The sequence below is a fragment of the Phlebotomus papatasi genome, chromosome 3 (assembly GCF_024763615.1).
Source record: "Phlebotomus papatasi isolate M1 chromosome 3, Ppap_2.1, whole genome shotgun sequence".
Classification (NCBI taxonomy): Eukaryota; Metazoa; Arthropoda; class Insecta; order Diptera; family Psychodidae; genus Phlebotomus; species Phlebotomus papatasi.
Genome location: NC_077224.1, coordinates 16,418,165 through 16,443,778, shown reverse-complemented (window position 1 = coordinate 16,443,778; position 25,614 = coordinate 16,418,165). Strand labels below are relative to the sequence as shown.

Below are 25,614 nucleotides of genomic sequence, written 5' to 3'. Positions count from 1 at the left end.
AAAAAATTACAAATGGACGGAAGAAAGACAATTGGTCTCCAGAAGTAATTATGAACTTGAAATTTAAGTTTTGTAATTGAAATCGCTATTTTTTCTTTAACAAATGGTAATAACAAATAAAAAATAAAATATTAATTTTGATCAATAAAAAACCTAAATCTTATGCCTCTGGCACACTTTTTAGATCGATAAAATTTCATGTAATCAAAATGTGTATCTCTTTCTTTCTCAAAAGATTTAGATAAGTGTATCCCATTCTTTCGGTGCTCAAAATTGGACCGAACTATTTAATTTAGTATGATGTTCAAGAGAAGAAGAAGAATACGAATATGTGAGACAGACATATCCCATGCTTTGAAGAAAGAGAGGTATGTGAATTTTCCTGATCTAAAAGTTGTGTCGGAGCCATCTAAATTTAGGACTTTATATCTTCGTTACACCTTTTAGACCAGGAGAATTTCATGAAATCAAAATTGACACCCCTTTCTCTCTAAAACGTTTTGCATATATCTATCTCATTCTTTCGCTTTCTTCTTCTTCATTTGAGCATCACACCTAATTTCATTAAATTAAATCCAATTTGAATGGCAGAGGATAAGATAATATTATGCAAAACGTATGGAAAAGAAAGGAATATCAATTTTGATTTTATGAAAATTTCCTTGTCTAAAAAGTGTGCCACTTCTAATAAAAAACAGTGAAGTTTCCTTACAAATTTTGTCAATGGCAAAATAAAATGGTAGCCTGAAATCATATTTTAGGCTAATTATATAAATTTAACTCTTTATTATTCTTTAAGTTTTCTACTGAGCAAAATTTAATTACTGAACAATTTAAATTCCTTATGCCTCCGATCATTTATCAGATTATCCGATTTAGATCAGAGAAATTTTATTAAGTCAAAATTTACATCAATTTCACACTCTTCTTCTTTTAATGATCACAATTTCAATATAGTTCAATTCAATTTCAGTGCTAATGAAAGGGATTGGCATCTTCAAAACCTTTGTGAAAGAGAAGGATATCAATTTGGATTTCATGGAATTGTCCTGATTTGAAAGCGTTGAGGAGGGATTGCTGACCAATTTAATTTTTTTGCCAACCAGGTTCTTTTTGGTTAAACTAAATTTCTTGCTCACGAATTTAATTTTTATGGCTCCGGCACACCTTTTAGATCAGGAAAATTTCATGAAGTCGATATTCGCGTCCCGTTCTATCTCAAATCTATTTTATATCTATATCTCACTCTTTCGCACTCTTCTTCTTATTTTAAACATCACACGCAAATTCATTTTAGCTCAATCGAATTTGAAATATAAAAGAATGTGAAAGAAAGCGATGTGAATTTAGATTTAATGAAATTTTTATGATCTAATGATCTAATTTTAATTTTATAATGTCAAATAAATTAGATTTTTACTTAACTATTTAAACATGGTATAATAATCTGGTAATAAATTTAAGATCAAAAAATTAAATTTGATTAGCAAAAATTTTAAATGTTTATAAAAACTAATCTGATTAATGCATTTTGAATTTAAGGTGGTTACATTGCAAATGAAAACCTTTCTATTTTCTCTTTAGCATGATTACTTCACAGTTTTTAACGTTTTAAATTGTTAAAACAAACATTAAGATAAACCATACAGATTTAGCAAGCAACTGAGAGTTATCACACAAACAAATTTAGTGAGAATATTCGCAAATTAATATGTATTTAGAATTTTTTTTAAATTATAAAGGAATTACACTGTGCGACACGTTGTGGGTGTCTTTGACGAGAGTGCAAAAATTTGTTAGAGGGTCATTTAGGGATCTCAAATCTGAAATCCGTTTGTCCGGGTCACGTCTGGATTTTTGAAAAAATGCATTTTTAGTTTTTTGTTGTTTTCTAAAATTCAAAAATTTATATCTCCGGTTCTAATTATCCGGTGGTAGTCACATAAAGCTAAAATGACGCGTAATTTCATCCTCTATAACTCTTGTGAACATATTAAGAACCTACGATGAAAATAAAGTGTATTTTTTAAAGATTTTTTGAAAAAGTGCACCCAAAATTATGCATTTTTCTGTGTTTTTTCTATCTTCTAATAACTCTCCCACTTAGAGAGAACATTTTATATGCCAACTACTATGCCTAAAAGTGAGTAAATTTAATATTCTTTCATGTCTTTTTAGTTTGAATTTTCTATCTTAATTCGTTTATTCACAATAATTTATTGAAAATAAAATGCATTAAAATCTCTTATTATATATAATTATATTAGTATCTTTGTCTAACCTACTGAAAAGCATTCTCTTTTGCACTCTCACTTACACATTCCATATAAAAAGAGCTGAAATGAAAGAAAGAGACTTATATAGAAATAGAGAGAGAAGAATAGTTGTTTGGCACTCATAACAACTTTCTTCTCTCTCTATTTCTATATAAGTCTCTTTCTTTCATTTCAGCTCTTTTTATATGGAATGTGTAAGTGAGAGTGCAAAAGAGAATGCTTTTCAGTAGGTTAGACAAAGATACTAATATAATTATATATAATAAGAGATTTTAATGCATTTTATTTTCAATAAATTATTGTGAATAAACGAATTAAGATAGAAAATTCAAACTAAAAAGACATGAAAGAATATTAAATTTACTCACTTTTAGGCATAGTAGTTGGCATATAAAATGTTCTCTCTAAGTGGGAGAGTTATTAGAAGATAGAAAAAATACAGAAAAATGCATAATTTTGGGTGCACTTTTTCAAAAAATCTTTAAAAAATACACTTTATTTTCATCGTAGGTTCTTGATATGTTCATAAGAGTTATAGAGGATGAAATTACGCGTCATTTTAGCTTTATGTGACTACCACCGGATAATTAGAACCGGAGATATAAATTTTTGAATTTTAGAAAACAACAAAAAACTAAAAATGCATTTTTTCAAAAATCCAGACGTGACCCGGACAAACGGATTTCAGATTTGAGATCCCTAAATGACCCTCTAACAAGTTTTTGCACTCTCGTCAAAGACACCCACAAAAACCTAAATTTTGTCGCACAGTGTTATTAAATCCAGCTAAAACAAGTATTGTTTCTATCACCTTATCGCTGAAATAATTATAAAAATAATATTCTGGCTATCAGTTATTATAATATCGACTTTTATTAGAATTTCCCAGATCACTTAAAATATTATTTTATCTAACATCTCATAAAATAAACGTAAATGCCTGTATTTAATTGCAATTTCGCTTTTAGGAGACAGAAAATTGATTGTTTTGAGATAAACTTTTCTTAACAGTAAATAAGTTTGATATAAAATTAATTATGTTAGTTAAAGTAATTATTTGGGTACTGTAATTACTTTTAACTTCAGTTTTATCGCAAAAAAAACATGAAAATGTTGTGACTTATGTTTTTTACCGATGTAATTTAAAGTAGTAATGAAGTAATGAATAAAAATGCTTAAAGCGGAATCAACATTTAGTACACAAATGTACTAAATATACTAAAGCCAGTTTTGACAGAAAAAAATTTAGATTAGTTTAGTGTTACGAATAAAAAGCTAATGCCAAATTTTTCTGTTTCTTAACTCTTCACTGGTAAAAATAAAAGGGTCAAATTGACCCTTTTCCAAAGGATGGATCATATTTGACTCTTTGAAAGGGTCACCAGGTACCCTTCGAAAGGGTCACGGTTTTGACATCTATTTAGTTCCGGAATAAACGAATAAAAAAACAATGAAAAAGTGATCTTTGGTGTTCGCTCAGATGAGAGAAATATGATATCAGTAATAAGTTTACAATAAAACATGATTATTCGTGATAAATGTGCATACTAAATTTCAAGAGATACAAAAGTGAACCTTTCAAAGGGTCAAATACGATCCATCCTTTTGAAAAGGGTCAATTTGACCCTTTTATTTTTACCAGTGTTCACTGCTTAATCTATTATCTATTATTATGATGTACTTACATAAATGTTTTTCTTGTGTTGAAAACGTTACATTGATACACCAAAACACTGATTTTAATTTCGAAAAAATCATAATAAAATCATATAATATTATTAGTTCAATAATAAAGGAAAAGTTGACTCTATCGGAGTCCGTAGAGTAGAAAAAATAGCTGTTGACACTATTGGAGATTCGCTTTTTCGGAGGTTGACTCTATCGAGGTCCCACTGTATTTGTAATGTTGAATTATTGATTTTTTTTTGTTTCAAAAACGACCATAATTTTTCTAAATATGTGTAAATTTTTATACAAACAATTTGAAATACTCTCCTTTTCTCTGATTATTAAAACGAGGTAAGAAGTTTTTTACTTAATAATTTGCTATACTTTTGCACATAAAGAAACTCCTTATAAAATTATTGGTTATAAATTATAATAGATCCTATGTAATTAGAAGTTAAAATTTCACACTTCAAGTTTAACTAGAATCGAGTGCTAATGTTTAATAGTCTTAGGGTAGTGTAACCACTTTCTTACTAGTGACTCGCTTATCGCCACTTATGGTCTTTATATATTGGGAAACATTTTTGACAGTATTTTGACGTTTCATATACAGCATACAGCACTGCAAGTAATTTTTGGACAAATTAGTTCCAAGTTCCAATGTATAGAGGCCTTTATATTTAAATGTAAGAAAATTCATATAAAGTGAGTAATAAAAAGGTTATCGGCACGAAAAAGCAAAACTGAATGTATTTTTTTAACAATATAACATACATTCTTTCTCTCTTGGTTAATTTTTGCAATTTTAAGTCTTCTGACTCATATAAAATTCAAACGGTAAGAGATAACGACTTTCGGTCCTCGATGACCCCTACTCAAATGACATTATCTCGAATCTAATCTATTTGTTTTCCCCTCTTTCCATACGTTCCCTATCACCCTAAAATACATCAATAATGAGTCTTTTTTTTTTTTAACTTTTCTCAAAATTAGCCCTAGCGATTTCGCTCATTTTTGAATATGTTTTGGATGTAATCACTGAGAAAAAACGGGGCTGCGATTAACTTTTGGTCCTCATAACTTTATCACTCTCTAAGTGTAAAAATATATCAACATTTTTTAATATTAATTTTACACTTTTTTAAGGGTAAAATTAGCATGAAAAAGGGTAACTTTAACCCCTAATATGTACACCTAGAAAGCGTAATATTTACACCGATTTCGGATCAATACTCCAGGGTAAAATAAACATTTCCGGGATGTTATTTTAACTTTTTCGGATTTCTCTTAGTAATCCAACCGAACATTTCATACTTATGGTGTCTACACACTAGAAGCAAATTTTCGTCAAAAATTGCCTTTTTTTTAAATTCTGACGTTTCTGCTTACAAGGATAGGGAAAATTTTCTTTAAAAAGGAATTTTATAAATAAAAAGTTCCTAGTGTTGTAGAGGCCTTTAGACACCTTTCACCGGAAAAATCGCCATCTTGAATTATTAAAGGTCAAAGGCTTATTTTTTCAATGGTTCTTTTTTTTGCTCATTCTTCATTTCATATAATTCTTTTTCTTTTGTTCTTATCACATTTTTCAATTTTTTTCTTTATTAAACAGTGTAAGACAGGCGGACCCTGTCTTTTTGAAATAAATAAATATCAATATTGTCCAAAATACTCGGGTTTGGGCCTTTTCAAATAGTCAGGTTTCAAATGGGTGACTGTGGCGATAAGTGGTTACTTCACCCTAATTAGGTGTTTTACGATAGTTAATTAAAATAAGTTTCACAATTCATTAGGTAGCTATAAAGCACGAAGCTTTGATTTTATACAAAAAATGTCCTTAGCCTTAGGGTATTAACCAATTTAGCACATCTTAGTACAATGTACTAAATAAATGCAAAGCTGATTAAACGATTAAAGTAATAAGTACGGTTGTAATTTTTTGGCGAGTAAGTATACAATTTAAATATAATATTTCAACCACAACTAGCTATTTTACATAATTAGAGAGATTTGATTTGATTTTATTTTTGGTTTAACGATGTCAACTCATAAACAACTATAAGGAGTACCCTTATCCTAAATGGTAAATTAAAATGTAACCACTGAGAAAAAATGGGGGTGCGATTAACTTTTTTTCCTCATAACTTTAACACTTTTTAGGTGTAAAAATATATCAACATTTTTTAATGTTAATTTTACACCTTTTTAACGGTAAAATTAACATGAAAAAGGGTAACTTCAACTCCCAATACACCTAAACAGGGTAATATTTACACCGATTTTGTATCAATACTGCAGGCTAAAATTAACTTTTCCGGAATGTTATTTTGACTTTTTCGCATTTCTCTCAGTGACTTAATCTCTCATCTATCAAGTATACAACAAATTTTGAAAAAAAAGAGCCAAGTGCTCAATAGTCTGGCTAACTTGTGCCATAATTACGAACATGTTCTAAAAAAAACAACTTCAAAATTGCCCACTACCCTCCTAATTGCGCCTCTGAGCTCCTCTGCAAAATCGCCAATTGATGCGTTTTTTTTTAGGCTGACTCTGCCATTTACGGCAAATGAATGCATTTTGTGTCTCTCCGTGATGTTGAGACTTTTCGCAGCATAAGCTATAGTCAAGGATACCGTCCAAAACATTGCCGTCTATTTTTAGCACAAGAGAGGTGACCCTTAAATTTTGCATCAGCAAAAGGTGCGTCCCGGGGAGATTCATTAGAATTTTTAATTTTTACATGCTTCTACCTTCTCATCTCTCTGCTGACGGAACAGGAAGTAACATTGAATTTTTTTTCCTGGTTTTCAGTTAAAACAGAAAATTGGGGATTTAGAGGGTCGATTGAAGGAGGAACAACGCAAAAATGAAGATTTGCAGTTCACAGTGGATGAAGCTCAATTCTGTGGAGATGAACTTTCGGTGAGGATACTTTTTTATTTAAATTAATTCCATGGGGAAAATTTCTAATTTTCCATGTCTCTGAATTTGGTGGAAAATTTTCAGGTGAAAAAAATTAAAGTCCTGGAAGTGAGTAAAAAAGGGTTGATTTTCTGTTGGATGTTGTTGTGTTTGCTTTTGGCTGAAATTTCCGGGTCGTTTTTTTTTCGTTTGCTTTAAAATTATGACATAAATTCTGGCATTATTAATTTGTGATTTTAATTTTGAATATTTTGCAATAATAAAGATATTTGGCTATCTTTTACATGATCGTTATCAAGAAATTTGCTTCATTTTTTCTGTCTTATTTTATTCGAAAGGCAGGTCCTTCTTGACAAAATAAGCCACGCCCTTTTTGGTATTTGACATACTGGAAGTAGGATAATGAGGATAATATTACAATTTACATGCATTAGGGTGACCATTGTACCATTTGGAATTCGAAATTCGAACACATATCCTTATCGAAAAACGCAGATTAATGAAAAAACATTATATTACTTAGATTTTATTGGATGCATTAAATAAATTTCAGCATTTTGACAAAAATGTCAATAGGGATTCCCTGTCGAAGAGGTGTTCCTTTGACCTAATTTTCAATTGGATTCCTATTTTTGAAATCCTTTATAATTGTGATTTTTAAACTTGAATAAGATAAAAGAAGGCGTGGCTTTACAAAACAGTGTAACCTTACGACAGTCTCCGAAAAGGTTATTTTTCCTGAGTTAATTTTATTCCGAGAAAAAAGATTACGTTTTTATAACGATAATTTGGATCTTCAATTGACATGTTAAGGGGGCGTGGCCAAAGTTTGTTAGTTAAGCCATATAAGCTCCTCCCTCAAAGATAACAGAAATGGCTGGAACAGGGACTGTCAAAGTATTTTTTTGTGGTTTATTAAAAAAAAAACAAATATTAAAACATTGCCCATATCTTCTGAAAGAAAGTACAATTGTTACTACAAATAAGTAGGCGGGGCTTATTGAAGTAGTCAAATATTATCATCATGTAAAATACACAAAATAAAAATGATAATGCCAGTGTGAAGAACTCGCTAATTTTCTCGTGAAAATGTATTTGGTTGCAGCAGATTTGGCAGTATTTTGGTAAAAATGGTCAGTAAAATTTAATTTTGGTAAGTAAACAATTAAAATGGAAATAATAAATTTTATAACGCATTGTGAAATGTTCTTGGAATAAGAAAAATTAAGAAGCTATTAACAATCTTGGCAAGTTTAATGTCATTTAAAAGTAATTTTTGATAGACTTTGCGTAGTTTACTGACCAAAATGTGTTTTTACTGACCAAACTGCTAATTTGCTTACCAAAAATGTTTATTCCAAAAGTGTCTGAAAAGATTCTTTTAATCGTCATTGTGTAATTTCTCAGGCTCAGAGTCAGGAGTACAAGGAAAGGATTTCAAAGCTGGAAGAGGAATTGGCGCATTCAAAAACCTCATCAATCGGTACGGAACCAGATGGGGAATCAGTTCATTTAAAAGGTAAAGAATTTAAGAACATTTAAATAGTCCAGAAATTCTTTAAATCCCAAAATAAGCCCCGCCCAAAACATAATTTTAGGTACTTCCTTTTTAGGATTTACAGATAAACTTGGTGTTTTAAATTTAGCCCCACTCTTCGAAAATAAACCAGGCCACGCCTATTTTGAAACATTCAAGATATTGCTATATTGAAACATTCAAGAATGATATGAAATTCATAATTTATTTATGCTTCCTCCACTCAAAATCTCATGAAATTCTGATAAAAAACTTCAGAAAACATTTTGAAATTAACAAGATATTGCCTTACTTTATACAAGTTTTTTTTGAAGGTGTGGCCTATTTTTCGTGGGTGATACTTATCGTCAGTATAAATTGAAAAAGGCCATAAAAAAATTAAAAGGTAGCGGTATTTTCTTAAAAGCAGTCAGTAGAAAAGTAAAAGTGGTCAGTAAAAATAAAAAATGATCAGTTAAACATAAAGAGTAGTCAGTAACAGTTAAAAATGAGCAGTAAAAATTCAAGATGACCAGTAAAATTTTAAAAGTGAGCAGTAAAAATATTAGGAGTAAGAAATTAAAAGAGACCAGTATGTTCCTAAACACGGTCAGAAAAAAAGAAAAGGGGTCAGTAAAAATAAAACATAATCAGTTAAAAATAAAAAGTGGTCAGTAAAAGTTGAAAATGAGCAGTAAAAATTCAAAATGACCGGTGAAATATTACAAATGAGCAGTAAAAAATAAAAAAATCGCCAGTAAAAAGTGAAAAAAAGCAGTAAAAAATTAAAATAGCGCAATATTTTCTTAAACACGGTCAGAAAGAGAGAAAAGAGGTCAGTAAAAAATAAAACATGATCAGTTAAAAATAAAAAGTTGTCAGTAAAAGTTAAAAATGAGCAGTAAAAATTCAAAATGAGACGTGAAATATTACAAATGAACAGTAAAAAAAAAACAAATCGTTAGTAGAAAGTGAGAAAAAGGCAGTAAAAAATTAAAAGAGAGCAGTATTTTCTTAAAAACGATCAGTAAAAATGGAAAACTGGTCAGTAAAAAATAAAACATGATGAGTTAAAACTAAAATGGTCAGTAAAACGTAAAAATGCGCAGTAAAAGTATTGGCAGTAAAAAATTCAAAAATCTTCAATAAAAATTAAAACAGACGTTAAAAAATGAAAAATGAGCAGTACTTTCTTAAAAACGGTCAGTACAAAGACGAAAAGTGGTCAATATAAAATGAAACATAATTGGTAAAAAAAAAATGGTTAGTAACAGTTAAAAATGGGCAGTAAAAATATTCAATTTAATCTGTGAATTTTAAGAAAAAATTCGTGAACTCTGTAGTTAATTTTAGGTTCTTCGTAAGTTTTTGGGTAAGATAAGTAATAAGTTTTAAGTGATACTGTAAAATCCAAAACTGCTGATTGATTTTTATTTTTTACAAACCAAATTTTATTTTTTGCTGACTGTCTTTTAATTTTTAACTGACCGAGCAAAAGTGAATATTTCTACTGATCGTTTTTGAAATTTTTATTTCTCGGACACACCTTTTGGCTCGGTATAATTTCATGAAACTAAAATTCACTTCTCTTAATTTTGCAAAAGATTTTCATAAGTCTGTTCTACTTTTTCGGTGTCAAAAACTAACTGAACTAAATTTAATTTGGTGTGATGTTTAAAAGAAGAAGAAGAAGAAGAATGTTAAAGAGTAGGATAGACATATGCAAAGCTTTTAAGAAAGAAAGGGATGTCAATTTTGATTTTATGACATTTTCCTGATCTAAAAGATATATCGAAGCCATTAATGCTTATTTTTATTTTTTTTTTATCACATTTACTGATCAGGTCTTACCTTTTTTTAACCGTTTTGAGAAAATACTGTGGCCTTATAGTTTTTTGCCGCCTTTTTTTTTAGTGTTTTACTGACCATTTCGATTTTTTGCTGACCAATTTTAATCTTTCTTTTTTAGGCGTGGTCTAAAATTAAATAAAGGGCGGGGCTTACTTAGAAATTGAAATATTACCTCCCAAAACGATATTCAAAATTTCTTAGGGTGGGGCAGTTTTAGGCATCGGACAATTATTTTCCCAAGAATTAGGCTTTGTAAAATAAAACTGCCCAATCTTCCCTAAAAAAATTTCACCGGGAAATAAAATACAAATTCCATTTTTAGAATTAACAGAAAAGGTTGAAGAGCTGAAGAAGCTTTTGGCAGCTCGGGAGGAGGAAATCAAGAATGTGCGGGAAGAGGAAAGGGAACGTTCAAATAAAATCCTTGAGCTTCAGAAGCAGCTCATTGAGGCAGAGAGTAACATGGACATTAAAGTCTCAAGCCTCAGTGTTTCGGAAAATTGCCTCAGGGAAGAAATTAAAATGCTTTCGGCTCAGAATGATGAGATTAGGGAAGAGGCTGATGGTTATAAGGCCTCCCTAGCTTCCATTGAAGCTGCCCAGAAGGGTCTTGTGGAAGAGAATATTTCTCTGAAGAAGGCAATTGCTGAAGGGGATAAGAAATCTGCAGAAATGCAGGTGATTATTGCCAATCTCGAAAAGGATAGCCAAGAAATGGTGAGGCTGAAGGAGATTTTGAGTCAAAATGAGATTTCTGGGCAGAAGCATGTCCAGGAAGTGCAGGGATTTCAGGAGAAAATCCGTGAGAATGTTTTGAAGGTTGATGAATTGTCTAAGGCTTTGGAGGAGAGGAAGGTATCGGAAGAGGCATTGAATAGTCAAATTAGAGAGAAAGTTCAGAGAATTGAGACACTGGAGAAGGAAGTGGCTGAAGTAATGGCTTCAAAAGCTGCCATGGAGTCTGAAAGAGTGACTAAAGGAGAGGAAATTAAGAAACTGGAGCAATTTGTTGAAGTCCTCAAAGCTCAACTCCAGGAAGCGAGTTCAGCAACAAATTCCTCAAGGGAAGAAGTTGACAGTGTCCGGAAGTGTCTCACAGATCAGGAGAATTCCTCAGCTGAACTGAGGAAGGAATGTGACGCTCTGAAGAAGTGTTTGAGTGAAAATGAGGCAAAATTGCAAGAGACTGTGAAGAATCTCGAAGCAGAAACCGCTCAAAAGTGCCTAAAGATTGAGGAATGTCAGAGATTGCAGGAAAGTATCTCTGAAGCTGAAGAGAAGCATGTGAGAGAGGTGGAAGCTATTAAAGATGAAGTGAAAAAGCTCACAGAGTGCCTAAAAATTGCCGATGATGAGAGGGAATCACTGAGAAGAGCCCTCCAAGAAATTGAGGAAGCTAAAAAATCTTTGGAGGAGAATATTGAGAATCAGAAGCGTCAAATTGAATCCCTGAATGTCAATTTGTCAGAAGTGGAGCAGCAAAAATCTTCGCTGCAAGATCAGTTCAATCAGTTGGATTTGAATCATGGGGATTTGGTCAGGAAGTTTCAGGTTCTTGAGGAGAAATGCAGTCAACTGACCAGTGACAAGCAATCTCTTCAGACTGAATTGACATCCGTGAGGAATTCTTCACTGGACACAAATTCAGAAGTCACAAGATTGGTCCAGGAATTGGAGAATGAGAAAGCATCCCTCGAAAACTTGTCAGAATCTTCAACAGCCACAAAGTTGTCCTTGGAGAAGAAAATCCAGGAACTTAGTCAACTTGTGGATAAGCTCCAGGGAGAAATTGATTCCTTGGCAGCTCAGAAGATCAACCGGGAAAATGAATTGAATGCCGAACTAGCGAGAACCAAAGAATTCCATCAGAATGAGATGGAGTCCACGAAGAAAAAATACCAGGAAGAGAAGGATAAAATGATCCAGGAGATCAATTTAAAACTCGAAGAGGCTGAAAGAAACAGATCCAATCTTACAGCATGCATCACCAGATTGGAGGAGAGTGTCGGGAGTCTTCAGAAGGATCTGGAAAACTCCCGGAATCATCAGAAGGTGACAGAAAAGGAACTTGAAACGGCTCGAGAACAATTGGATACCCTTGAAAGAAGCCTCAAGAAGGATTTAGAGACATCTCGGGCAAGAATTGCTGATCTAGAGATGGTCAGGAATTCCTCTCAGTCATCTCATGAAGATCTCCTGAACAGACTCTCCGAGAAAGAAGCCCTTTTGGCAGAAATTCGCGATGAAAGGGACACAATGAAAGTCGAAGTTGGAGCTCTGAGGGAGAACTTTGAGAGACAAATCAAGGAAATTGTGGAGCTAAAAGCCAATGTTGAGGAAGTCACCAAGATCAGGGAATCAGAAAGCAAGAGAGCTGAAGATCTTGGAGAGAAACTGAGGGATATGGAAGATGAACAGGTGGATCTTGTGGATAGAAATGAGCAAATGATGGTGACAATTTCAGAACTGGAAGCCCTTAGACAATCCTTGGAAGGATCTCTGGCAGAAATGTCTTCCACTGCAGATGCCAAAACGAAATCATTCACCACGGAACAGGAGGAACTTAAAAAGGAAGTCACTAGAATGACAGAAGAGCGAGATGCAGCTCTCAGAGAAGCGGCAGAAAAAACTGAACAATTGTCCCAAACCGTTAATCATTCGGAAGACCTGAAAAACCAGTTGAAAGCCAAATCAGAAGAACTGACAGCCAAGGAATCAGCCCTGGCTGAGCTTCAGTCAAGCCAGAAGGGTCTCCAAGAGACCATTCGCGAGAAAGACGCCAAAGTAGCCAAAGTCCTGGAAGAATCTGAAAGCTTCCAGAACAGTCTCAAAGAAAACCTCACCAAGAAAGTCGACGCTTGCCAGGAGCTAGAGAAAAAGTGCACATCCCTAGAAGCAACCATCGAGGACCTCAAAAAATCCCTAGAAACCTCTGCCCAAGAAAAATCCCACTCAGCAGAAGTTATCCGGAATCTAGAACAAACTCTGACGAATCTCAAGAAGTCCTCAGACGAAGTGGATTCCTCGAGGGCTGTTCAGGACAAAAACATGGCTGAATTGTCCCAGAAATTGGCAGAAGTGACCCAGAAAGTCTCCCAGAGAGACGAAAAAATCAATTTGCTCGAGAGACAGGAAGGTATTCTCAAGGAGAAAATCACAACACTGCAGAAGCATCTGGACAGCCTTCAATCCCAAGTGGAGGACAGAGAGCTGCAGCTGAAAGTGACCAGGAGTCAACTGGAAGCAGCCAAGAGCAATCCAGTGGCTCCTGCAGCAGAAATTGTGGATGACTCAGATGCCGGAGCACAGATAAACTTCCTGAACTCCATCATTGCGGACATGCAGAGGAAGAATACGGAATTGGTGGCTAGGGTGCAGATCCTAGAGGCTGGACCTGCAGATTCCGGCTACAATGGCCTCAATCTCGAGATGCCGATACGAAGGAAGCCCGCTCCAAGGCTCTACTGCGACATTTGTGATATTTTCGATGCCCACGACACGGAAGATTGTCCGGTGCAGGCCTCAGACAGTCCCGTGCCGGATGTGGCCATCAGGAAGCCCGGAGAGCAGCGAGTTGTACCGCCACCGAGGAAATATTGCGAATCTTGCGAAGGTAAGTCCTTCTATCCTTGTAACCCTTGTAACCTGAATCAGCTTATGATGGATGAGATTCTTAAGGCAGACAAATTTAAAAGTAGACTTAATTCTCCCTCCTAATTAATAATATTAAAGTTCTATATTACAGTAGACTCTCTCTCAATCGGGAATATGGGGCAAAATGTCATCCGGTTTAGCGATAGAATTGAGCGTCAAAGCCTTTGTAAATTTCACAAAAAGCGCTCAATTATAAAGAATCACGATTAAATAGGAAGAACTACAGCAAATTTGAGCAAATTAGCTTCATAATTAAACGTGAAAATTGTCAATAAAATTTGTCGCCCGATTGATAAAGAGCCGATTGAGTGAGAGTCTACTGTATCATGATTACCATTAAACACATTAGCCGAAAATCGAGTGATAAATTGACGTAAAACACCAAAAATTATGAAATTATGTGAGAAAAGACGCAAACCGCAAACCTTTCAATTTGCCATTTGTCCGAGAAATGCTACACTGTGCAAAATTTTTGCATCGCGAAACCCGAGAAACCCAAAAATTGCAGCACGGATCCCAATTTTTGCATTACGAAACTCAAGAAAGCACAAACGCAGATGGAACGCCTAAATGCATTCAAGAATTGTAAGACGGTTCCTAAGAACTTTAAATTTGCCATTTGTCCGAGAAACGCTTCACAAAACCGAATTTTTGCGGTACGTGTTTAAAGTACGTGTTTAAATATTCTATTAATCGAAAATTATTTATTTGAATCTACTTTGAGTAATCATGATTACTGGAAAGTAAATTTTCTTCAAAAAGAGTCTCCAAAAATCAGATTCCAGTGTCTGAAGTTTTAAAATTTTTAAATGAAAATATCAGAAAATATAATTTAAATCTTTTACTTTTAAATTGCGAAAAATAGCTCCCTTTTGACCTTCTAATTCAAGAAATCATTTTAACGAAAATTACTCCCAATGTGTAGACTGTAGAGGCCCTGAGATCTTGAATTTTTTATTATGTTCAGAAAAAAAAATATTTAAAGAAAATACGCTGGTTTTCAATCTTCGCAACCCACGTAACCCCTTCGATTTTTTATTGCATTTTTAAACTACATCATACTGCATCAGTATATTTACTACATCATTTAAATATACTTTATTTAAATGTATATATGCTATATTAATATAATATTAACTTTCAAAAATTTTCACTATTTCCATGAAAATATGCAATAACTTAGTTAAAAAAAAAAGTTTTAAAAAATAGGGGGGCGGCACACTAGTCTTACTGCCGGGGGCGCCAGAAACCCTCGCTACGCCTCTGAAGAAATGTAAAAAGTTCCAAATTCCAAGAAGCGTAGAAACACTCCCCAAAAACACGATGCTACTTCTAGGAACGCGGGAATACATTCGAGGAGTAGAAAAAGGTTGTTAGGAACGTAGAAACGCTCTCAAAAAATAATTATGCTTCTTGGAACGCAGAAATGGATTCAAGAAGTACAAGAAAGTTTCTTAGGAATATAAAAAGATTCCCAAGAAGAAACGATGTTGTTTATAGAAACAGGAAACGCACTTTAGAAGTGCATTTTTTAGGAAGACAGAAACGCTGCCAAGAAAAAAAACGATGCTGTTTCTAGAAACTCGGAAATGTATTCAAGAAATGAGAAAAGCTTTCAAAGAACAGAAACGCTTCCAAAGAACAATGTTGTTTTTATGAATGCGGAAATGCATTCAAGATGTGTAAAGAGGTTTCTAGGGGGTTTTCTAGGGAGGCAAAAACACTCGTAAAAAAACGATGATGCTTCTAGAAACTTGGAAATGTATTCAAAGAGTGCAACAAAATTTCTAAGACCGTAGGGTAACGTTTGGTATTTCTGGACAAAGTGCTTTTCGGGACATAATATGGGTATTTTGGGACACATCAAAAATCCTATAAATATTTGTTTTCTAATTATTTTTAAGTTCTATATGAAATATTAAGTTCTTTACGTATCACATAAACATAAAACTTCTGAAATTTTAATTAATTTAAAGCGTGAAATTACTTGTGAATTGTGAGTGTCACATTTCACTTTTCACAAAACCTTCAGTGTGGTCAATTTTGTGTATGGACACAAACAGTACTGAGTTTTTTTTCTATTTAAGTCACTTTAAAAGTGAAATTTAAACAAAATTTCTATGAAAGAGTGAAGTTTTGTTAAAGACTTAAAGGTAAATAATCAGGCTCAGTGAAATTTATTTGCATAGTAGCGACTTTTGTCTGTCCGGAAATACCCAACTGTCCCGAAATATACCACTCTTACTTCTTTACATTTTTTGCTATTTTGCTATTTTGATAAGAATCTTATTCTGGATAGCATAAGGAACATAAATATCTGTGTTTCGGCTCCAAACATCTGAAAAACCGAAGCTAGAGGAAGAGAATTATCCGAATCCCGTCAGATTATTCTCTTGCTCTGGTGAGAACTTTCTGGGGAATTCTTCCACTGTTTGGACTGACTCTCGGCTGTTTTCACGGCCTCTAGTAACGGCTCTTTCGAGCCACCGGGCTTAAGGCAGTAATGCCCCCTTGTGTAGGCTACCCCCGGGGGTGCCTCGAGAGAGTTTAACCAAGGTTAGAAATAAATTTCCAACCTTTCAGTCTGGCAAATGAATGCCTCTAGGGAAAAATTCCTCCAGAAATATTCTCAAATCCTGCCCTAGGTCTTAAGGCTTCTTGAAGAGAAGCCGCTGTTTCCTGGCAGTAGGGAGCCAATTGGCCGCTGGTAATCCTTAGGCAATAGGATGCCGCTGGTCTTGGGCCAAAATGGAGATGCGATTTCTCTAGAACAAGTACTCTCGTGCTGCTGGAAGTCAAGCTCAGGAATCTCTATCGCAATCTGCTTTAATTAACAAAAATTAACCCTATTTATACAAAATCATTAATTACTTAATTACTAAGGTGAACTTCGTGAACCCATAATGCGTCATTGCAAATTTGCACATTCTTTATTTTGCTGCCGAAAAAAAATGCTGATCAAGAAGTGAATGAATGAAGAAGGATTCTAAAAATACGATAGAGCATCCAAGAAACGCGATACTGAAACGTGAAATGGATTCAAAAAATGTGAAATAGTTTTTGAAAATACGGAAACGCATTCAAGAAACACAAACTTTTCTGGTCGAGAAAGTTTCTAAAACAAAACTAAGCACATAAAAAAATAAAATTCGGTGGAAGATATCATGTTTCACATGGTTTCCCACGTTTCTAGAAACATTAATCTAGAAATGTTAATTTTTCCAATGAATTATCCTTTAAGTACTCTACACTTAGGAGCCATTTTTGCAAAAATTGTATTTTTGACAGAATTTTGACGTTTCCATCCTACACAGAATAAAATATTTTGTAAAATTATCCGTAAATGTTTGTGAAATCCCAATGGAGGATTTACGAAATGCTCGTGAATCGTATAACCCACAAACAAGTTCGTAAAATTTTGTACTTTTTTCACAAATATTGTTCGTAAAATGATCATTTGACGAACATTTTTTGTACTTTTACAAACATTTGTTCGTAAATGTTCGTAAGCACACAAAAAATGTTCGTAAAAAATTTACGAACAAATATGAACAAATGACAAAATTTTACGAACATTTTTTTGTTTGTTTACGAACATTTGCGAATAAATGTTTTTAAAAGTACAAAAAATGTTCGTCAAATGATCATTTTACGAACAATGTTTGTGAAAAAAGTACAAAATTTTACGAACTTATTTATGGGGTATACGATTCACGAGTATTTCGTAAATCCTCCATTGGGATTTCACAAACATTTACGGATAATTTCACAAAATATTTTTTTCTGTGTAGGTAATTTCCTTAAAAAAAAAGCAATTTTTGACTAAAATTGTTCCCAATGTGTAGTGTAGAGGCCTTTATTAAGAGGAGTAGAAATTCATAGGACCTTTCATCTTCGGTAGAACGATTTTCACCACCTCGCAAAAGAGAGCTCAAAATAACAGGGGTATCACTATAAAATTTTAAATATCGTCTCGAAGATAAATTTTTTTGAATGCTTTTGTATTAGTTTTCGTTATCAAGGATTTGCATGAAAGCCTTTAGCAAAGTTTCATGCTATTCAGAAGACATGACCTTTTCGCACGATTGCAATAGCTGTGAATTATTAAGAATCTCACGCTACCAGACTTACCTTTTCTATGATTCTCATTGAATCTTCTTTTTTTTGCAGTTTTTGGCCACGAAATGGGAGAATGTGACAACGATGAGTCCTTCTGAAGAGCCCAAACCAGAATCCCCAGGGACTTCCTGAACTAGTTAGCTCAAATGTTGTTTTGTTGAGAATTCTGTGTTCTTTTGTTTCTTGTGAGATAATTATTATTAAATTTTTAGATCAATTTCATACATTCTAATCACCTCCGTCTTTTTTGTCCTTGATTGCTTCCTTAAATCTCTCCTCAAACAGCGACAATTCCGACATCAAATCCGTGATGGCATTGGTAAATGCCTCATGGGGGGAATATTCTGCTGTTGTCTGGATTCTGATTACGAATTTATGCTCCAGGGGATGCGGGACTTTATATCCGGCGAACAGGACGTTAGGATCCTTGAGAAGTTGGCTGGAGAAAGAGAATTTGGAGGATAAGGGAGTGTCCGGAAGGATATTTGAGGTTATGTCAAAACTCACTTTCTAATCATGTTCCCGAGGGTGTGATCTTCCTTGTTGACGGTGAAAATTGCAGCATTTGTGACCTTTGTGTCCAATTCTTTGATTATTCTGTGGGAAAATGAAGAAAATCCGGGAAATTATGCCAGGGATGTAGGCAGGAATGTAATAAGGCATTTAATTACTTTTTCTCGCCCTCGTACAGCAGGAATGACTCAAAGGTAGGTGGAGCATTCATCTTCCTGCAGTTCTGAACACTTTACACCCAATTTGTGTTGGAAAAACAGAGGAAAATACGAGAAAATTTGGGAAAAAGCAAAACAAAACGCAGTAAAACTATCAAAACAAAGCCAACTGTCATGCAAGTTGGCAATTGGGAGGATTTTCTGCGCTTGCCTGGTGCATTTAGTAGGTTTCTGAGTTTGTCTTTGCCGTTTGAAGTCTCACATTGTGTGCAAAATATTGCGCTTTTCTCCCGAAAAATCCCTAATTTTCACCACAATTCCACCTCAAGTCCCCGCAGGGTGTTTTATTGTTTTGGCCAATAGTGAAAATATATTGAAAAGTTGGCCAGAAAATTGCTTAATTGCAAATTAAAAATTGTGGTGTTTTTTGTGTGACAGAGACTCGCCCATATCGCATCTGTAGAGGGAGTTGGTGTCCACGAGTGTGAGGGAGATAGTGATATCGTGAGAAGTTTTCTTCGCGAAAAAAAGCCAGTTTTCTGTGAAAATACTCAAGTGTTTTGCTGATTATCGTCTTGCTGGACAGATAGAGTGTCTGCCTGAGTGATTTTTGGCAGTGGCGTTGTGTGAAAATCCAGGAAAATCACCGTGTGAATTTTTTTTCTGTGCGCGACAGAGTGTCCTTTGAAGGGTTTCCCCTCACGAATGGTGTCCGGAAGGATTTTTTCCAGTCAATTTTGAGGGATTTCCTGGGTATTTCTTCGAGGTTTTTTGGATTCTTGGACATTCCCTGGAGCTTCTGATCATCCCATGCCAATCCATGAGCGTGTCCTGTGTGCGTGATAGCTGCCTTTCCATCGCGTCAAGGTGATTCCTCTCACTGGAGACTTCCTGGAGAAAAATCGTCACTACACAGACGCAGAGAGTCATCAGGGGCGTGTGTCATCCACACAACAACTGTTGATTAGACGAGGAGTATCATCGAGGATTGCGTCAGTCGTGTGTTGCTTGTGCTCGTGCGATATCCAACACAGTGTTCAGACGTTCCTAGAAAAGCCTCAAGTGACAGAGATACTTCCGGAACTTTAAGTCCTTTGCATTGGGAATTTCATTCCCCAATTCTTTGCCTCTCTAATTGGATATCCGTGAGTGATTTGTGTGTAGTGATCAAGTGAATTGAAAATGGCAGAAGCCGGCACCAATAACAACACATCCCAGAATCCCAATGCTGAAGTCATCCGTGGGCAGACTTTTGAAGTGGGACCACGGTACACAGAACTGTCCTACATCGGCGAAGGAGCCTACGGGATGGTTGTGTAAGTTTTATTGCTTGTTTTTTTTTTTACTATTTTTGATGAGTCTTATCTAGATTCTTGTCTTGTTGATAAGGCAGATGGTCTTTGTCTGAAATTGACCAGTTTACTTGCCATTCGTCTCACCAAAAAACTTTCCGAAAAATGCATAGAATTGTTCAGAATTAATCCCTCCCTGACAGCTTTTTCTCTTGCTGGAAAAAATCGATCAGTTATAAATTCAAACCGTTTGATAGATAAGGTAAAAGCAGCTTAAAATAGCATAAAAGTTATTGATTTATACTTCACTTAGGGATAGCCATGGGCAAGACTTTTTGGGGATATCAACAATTTCTATTTGAATTTTATCTTGCCCGAAATTGTTTGGGAAATGTGCATTTTGGAGGACTTTGACCTATGACCCTGAAAAGTTTCTGGAACAAGTGAATAAGGGTGGTCATTTTCGTAGGTAGATTTCAGACAGAAAGATGCAAGGGAATGTTGACTCTAAAGTCCCCTACAAAATCATCAAAATCGGTCGACTGGACCGCTATTAATCCAAATAATTCAGGATAGGGAGAGCAAGGATGCATGGCATGAAGTTGATTAGGATTAGGCGGAACAACGTTGTAAGAAACGGTATGAGGATTTAAAACAGTCATGCCTTCAGACCTAAGGGCCTTGACCGCCTTGACAGACTTTTTGCTTAAGCCAAGAAACGACTTAGTAAGAAACTGATGAGAATTCAGTCAAATCATAATTTTGATTATAATTACCTTAAGCGTTCTCTCAGCTTAAACCGTAAAGTGTGTCTAGGTCTAGGGCAAAAGAGTCTTGAGAGACTTCCGGCTTAGGCCGGGAAGCAGCTTAACATAATTATAATCAAAATAGTGATTGAACTCCATTCCCATCTGTTTCCCATTAAGCCCCCTCTCGGCTTAAACCATAAGCTTTTCCAAAGCATAAGTCTTAGGGCAGAATCACATTGACAGTAAAATGCTCACCTTATTCCGTTAATTTACGCATTTTCATTGCAATTCTTGCGCAAATTCTCGATTACCGTATTACCTTATCTCATACTCGGTGCCACTATATGAAAATAATATAAGAAAATTAAAGAAATAAAACGAAAATTCGATAAACGGTGAGCAAAAAATACTGTAAGAGAAATTAATCGTACAGTTTTTCTTGCTCACCGTTTATCGAATTTTCGTTTTATTTCTCCAATTTTCTTATATTATTTTCACCTAGTACTACCGAGTATGAGATAAGGTAATACGGTAATGAAAAATTTGCGTAAGAATTGCAATGAAAATGCGTAAATTAACGAAATACGGTGAGGCTACGGCTAGCATTTAATTGTCAATGTGATTCTGCCCTTATACGAGCTTCAGGCTTAAGGTTTAGTTTTATGGATTAATTTCTCTAATTTTTCACCAAGCAATATTGTTAACTCTTTCGTCTCCTTTGGGACTCTGGGTACCCAGGGAAAAAAGATTTTTTTTGGACTATTTAGAATCGATAAAAATCCGATTCTTGTGGATGATTACAAACTATAAGGATGTCCAAATCTAGGATATTTTTTGCAGGATCCCAATTAACTCTTGAGCTAAGATATTCTTGGTCAAAAATCGTGAATTTTCGATTTTCTGCTTCCTTGCAGATATTGTTCTAGACCAGAATAAGGAAAAATCTCTCGAAGCCAATAAGTATGATAACTAACAATTACAGATTGCATAAATTCGAAAAATAATTTTTTCTTAAATTTAAAAAAAAAAAAACTTGTTCAAACTTTTTGGTACGCTCGTCCCCAAAAATCTAGACGTCAAATGTAACGTTACCCGCCACGTTTTGTTTTGCTTTTTGACACCAATCTTTAACAACGGAAAGAGTTAAGCCGAGAAACGACTTAGTAAGAAACTGATGAGAATTCAGGCAAATCATTATTTTGATTATAATTACGTTAGGCGTTCTCTCAGCTTAAACCGTAAAGTGTGTCTAGGGCAAAATGGCCTTGACAGACTTCCGGCTTTTAGGCCGGGAGACAGCCTAACGTAATTACAATCAAAATAATGATTAAACTCCTTTCCCATTAGTTTCCCACTAAGCCCCCTCGGCTTAAACCGTAAGCTCATCCAAGGCATAAGGCTTATACGAGCTTCAGACTTAAGGTTTAGTTTTATGGATTAAATTCTCTAATTTTTCACCAAGCTTAATTGTTAAGGAAAAATGAGATATTAGATAGATAGATAGATAGATAGATCGATAGACGGATAGATAGATAGATAGATAGATAGATAGATAGATAAATTTATTCATCAACAATGCTTTCGAAGTTTCGTTTTACTGAAATCCAAATGATCCATTAGATCAGAGTTGAGCAAGAACCGTTTAAAACCGAACAAACGTCAAATGAAAATTGTACGTCAATGGTCAAAACGTCAAAACCCTACCTGAACAAACTTATTTTGACGTTTATTCGGTTTCAAACGGTTCTTTCTCATCTCTGCATTTAATGAAAAAAAATGAATGAAGTTTTTGTTTCGTTCTTTAGGGCAAGGGGAAATTTCTATGTTTTGGGAAGTTTTTAGTTTCGTCCTTTGGGGCAAAGGGAAATTTTTTGTGTTTTGGGAAGTTATCAGTAGGAGAGTCACAAAACGGATATTTTATTTTTTTCCAAGTTACCCGTGCACCTCCGAAATTTCTAATTAGCACTATTTTCACAATATCACAATACAGCTATTTTAGTGGGAAAAACTATTATGAGATGTGTGAAAAATGAGAGAAAATTGGCTTTTGGCTTTTATAAGAAATTTACCGCTCTACAACTCTGTGACAGTCATTTTCTTCTATTTTGTAAGGAAATATATTTATCGAGTCGTTTTCTAAAAGGTAATTTTGTGATCATTCTCAAAAATGCTGGGGCAAATAGTATCAGGCATTAGATACTATCACATTTTGATTCGTTTTATTACGGGATTCCGTAAATTTAAGTAAAATACCTAGATTACATATTTTCATAGGAAATTTATTCTTCTACACCTTTGTAAAACACCGTTTTCTCTATCTGAGCGAGAAAAGCGCATTTTAAGCTATTTTACAAAAAAAAAACACACAAAAGACTGCAAATTGTTTGACCAATGCAAACAACAAACGTCAACAAATAGCATTGACGTTTCTTTTCACTGTGGAACATCAGAAATTGTTTCGGTCTTTGTTACTTTTTGCTCCATAGCTTTTGTTACTTTTTACCCCATGTGGTCGTTTTTAATAAAAGGATTACTGGAGAAAAGAATCTTTGTAAAATTCTAAAATAGATATCGGATTCGTATTCAAAGAATATCCAGATAATTTGGGAAATATTTACCAGTGCATCAAATTTAATATAACTAGCTAATAATTGTTATCTTCTGCATGGAAAATATTTCAAAAATATGGCTGAAAATTTCGATACTTTTTTATTTTCTAAATTCCTTGTTCAAATTTTAACAAACTTACGACATTTAAGAAGAACTATGGAGGCTCTCTATGGGAAAAATTTTAAGCCGCTATCTTATTTATTTTGGCAGATATTGAATTTTGAAATTTTCGATTTGTGACTTTTTGCCCCAGTTTCCCCTATCACCTGTCCTGGGTAAAGGGTAATTATTGGGGGACCCACAAAAGTCCGAAGTCTCTATTTCTAACCGTTTGGCCTCAAGGCATGGTAACGGTCGGACGAACGAACAGGCGAACAAGCAACGTGACGCTATTTCTCGGAAATTGTCTGAAACGCTAAGATTCGTTGAAAAAAGTGGTACCCAGAGGATGGAAGGTGGAAATTTTGGGGGTGAAAAAATCTCTCTTGGGGGTTTAAGTAAAAAAAAACAATAAAATTGAATGTTATTTAGAATTTGGAGACCTTCTATAAATTAAAACAATCCTCTTGTCTCTAGTTTGAAGACCGTTTAAGAAGGTACCAATCTAGGTGTCTCGAATCTCGACCCCAAAAAGCTAAAAATCTGAAGATCTACATTCTAGATCGTTAGATTATTCTGATTATTCTCTTCCCAGTGCTAAATTTCTTCAGCAAAATTTTCTTCCAAAATAATAATAATAATAATAATGCTGGCACAACATTCCATGAAGGAACAAGGCCTTCCCGCAAGGGGATTTCTAGACATGCATTATTATTTTTTCTTGTACGGGATGAGGTTGTCAGTCCCATGCCCGTGGAATCAAGTGCAGTGAAGCTTACTGGATGCAATACGAACTCCGAACACCTTTAACCCAAAAAAAAAATCCTGGTGACCAAAAGGGGATTCAAACCCGGAACACTTGTATCATAGAGCGAATGCTCTGCCACTTTACCCATACCAAAAAGTTTCTCTAAATCCTGCTCTGGAACTTTAAGCTCCTGAAAAAGAAGTTACTGATTCCTGGCCTTCCTGGCAATAGAGAGTCAACAAACAAATACTAACTTAGTTTTCGTGCTGCCGGAAGTTTAACTCAGGAATCTCTGTATCGCAATCTGATTTTTTTCACAGATTCTTAGCCTGTTCATATAAATCATTTTTACCCCATTTAACAACCGAGGCGTGAATTCTGTGAACCCTTAATTTATCACCGCAATATTGCATTTTTTCTTCACATTTTGCTGACTAAAAGTGCTGACCAAGAAGCTATATGAACCTTCCTGTTCAATTCGAATAACTTTAAATTCAATTTAAGATATTTTTTAACAAAGCTGGCATATCAGTTGAGGAGCTCCTAGCGTTATAGGTAAAAATGAAGTTTTTGTGTCTCATTATGTAAGTAATTCTTAAAGCTTCTCAAAGGTGAATGGTTTATTTACTGGTGAATTTTATTACTTACAGTCGTTAGTGAAAAAATATTTAGTTTGAATATGAGAAGAAATGGGGCACCTTTGAAATGGGGTAACTTTTTAAAATTGGGCATTTTTTTTCCTTTTTGACAAAAAATTTCAAAGGTACACCCTAATTCAAACTAAATATTTTTCACTAACGAGAGTAAGTAATAAAGTTCACCAGTAAGTAAACCATTCACCTCAGAATTTCTGAGAACTTCCACAAAGTAAACCTATATAAAATGACTCGAAAAGCACATTTTCTTTTCAAATAGAGAAAAATTGTCTTCAGTGGAATTGTGGTAAATTTTCTTTAAAGATTATGCTAAGATATCTCTCTGATTTTCTAGGGTTTTTTCGTAGAATTATATTCATTTTTCCACATTTTCCTCACTCTATTCTTTACTAAATTAATAAAATCGACATCTTATCGCTTGATCCAGCAATTGTTGTAAGTTACTCATAGCTGTTATAGAACTTGATGAAGTTACGACAATTACTGATCGAATTGTCGATCTCTAAAATCGTAACAAATATGTCAAAAAACAGACCGAAAAATAAGAAAAACATTCATATGGTAACTGTACCAAATTTCGACATAGTTGCATGCAAGTACCAAAATCTTAAGTACAAATTGCTTTTTTTTATTTCTTCTTCTTAAGGATTGTTGCTTGGAACCTTGTGGATAGTTTATTGTCTCTGTTTCCTATAAAATCATTCTTAATATATTTTAAATTGAATAAAAATAGAGACATAGCTTTGGGTAATATTTCGGACACCTTGATGCTCTTAATTTCCT

General features: G+C 34.3%; 3 protein-coding genes across 18 annotated transcripts in view; 2 read left to right on the top strand and 1 right to left on the bottom strand.

Annotated features, from left to right (window-relative positions):
- Window positions 1–18,238, top strand: part of LOC129807867 (restin homolog) — a 66,586-nt gene extending 48,348 nt beyond the window's left edge. For 10 of the 16 annotated variants that reach the window (XM_055857443.1, XM_055857450.1, XM_055857441.1 and 7 more), the window contains 5 exons: window positions 6,756–6,866; window positions 6,951–6,974; window positions 8,274–8,385; window positions 10,556–13,846; window positions 18,058–18,238. In XM_055857443.1, the coding sequence (XP_055713418.1) occupies window positions 6,756–6,866; window positions 6,951–6,974; window positions 8,274–8,385; window positions 10,556–13,846; window positions 18,058–18,104 (3,585 nt within the window). In that variant the 3' untranslated portion in view covers window positions 18,105–18,238. The remainder of the gene's footprint in view (window positions 1–6,755; window positions 6,867–6,950; window positions 6,975–8,273; window positions 8,386–10,555; window positions 13,847–18,057) is intronic. The other 6 variants (XM_055857451.1, XM_055857446.1, XM_055857447.1 and 3 more) reach the window with 1 other exon arrangement.
- LOC129807896 (DNA-directed RNA polymerase II subunit RPB11) lies at window positions 18,181–18,857 on the bottom strand. Its single transcript, XM_055857495.1, has 3 exons — window positions 18,678–18,857; window positions 18,514–18,603; window positions 18,181–18,445 (listed from the first exon to the last, which is right to left on the bottom strand). Exons 1-3 carry the CDS (start codon window positions 18,728–18,730, stop codon window positions 18,235–18,237), a joined length of 354 nt encoding a protein of 117 aa, XP_055713470.1. The 5' UTR covers window positions 18,731–18,857; the 3' UTR covers window positions 18,181–18,234.
- Window positions 18,858–18,880: 23 nt separating this feature from the next.
- LOC129807881 (mitogen-activated protein kinase ERK-A) overlaps window positions 18,881–25,614 on the top strand; it is a 67,323-nt gene continuing 60,589 nt past the window's right edge. The window contains exon 1 of the mRNA XM_055857478.1: window positions 18,881–19,993. Within this exon, the coding sequence (XP_055713453.1) occupies window positions 19,860–19,993 (134 nt within the window). The 5' untranslated portion in view covers window positions 18,881–19,859. The remainder of the gene's footprint in view (window positions 19,994–25,614) is intronic.

Coding starts and splice junctions, on each gene's coding strand:
- LOC129807896 (XM_055857495.1), bottom strand. CDS start 18,730: ATGAATGCTCCACCTACCTTTGAGTCATTCCTGCTGTACGAGGGCGAG. Junction 18,604..18,677: donor CTGTACGAGGGCGAGAAAAA/GTAATTAAATGC, acceptor ATTTTCCCACAG/AATAATCAAAGAATTGGACA. Junction 18,446..18,513: donor CTCGGGAACATGATTAGAAA/GTGAGTTTTGAC, acceptor CTCTTTCTCCAG/CCAACTTCTCAAGGATCCTA.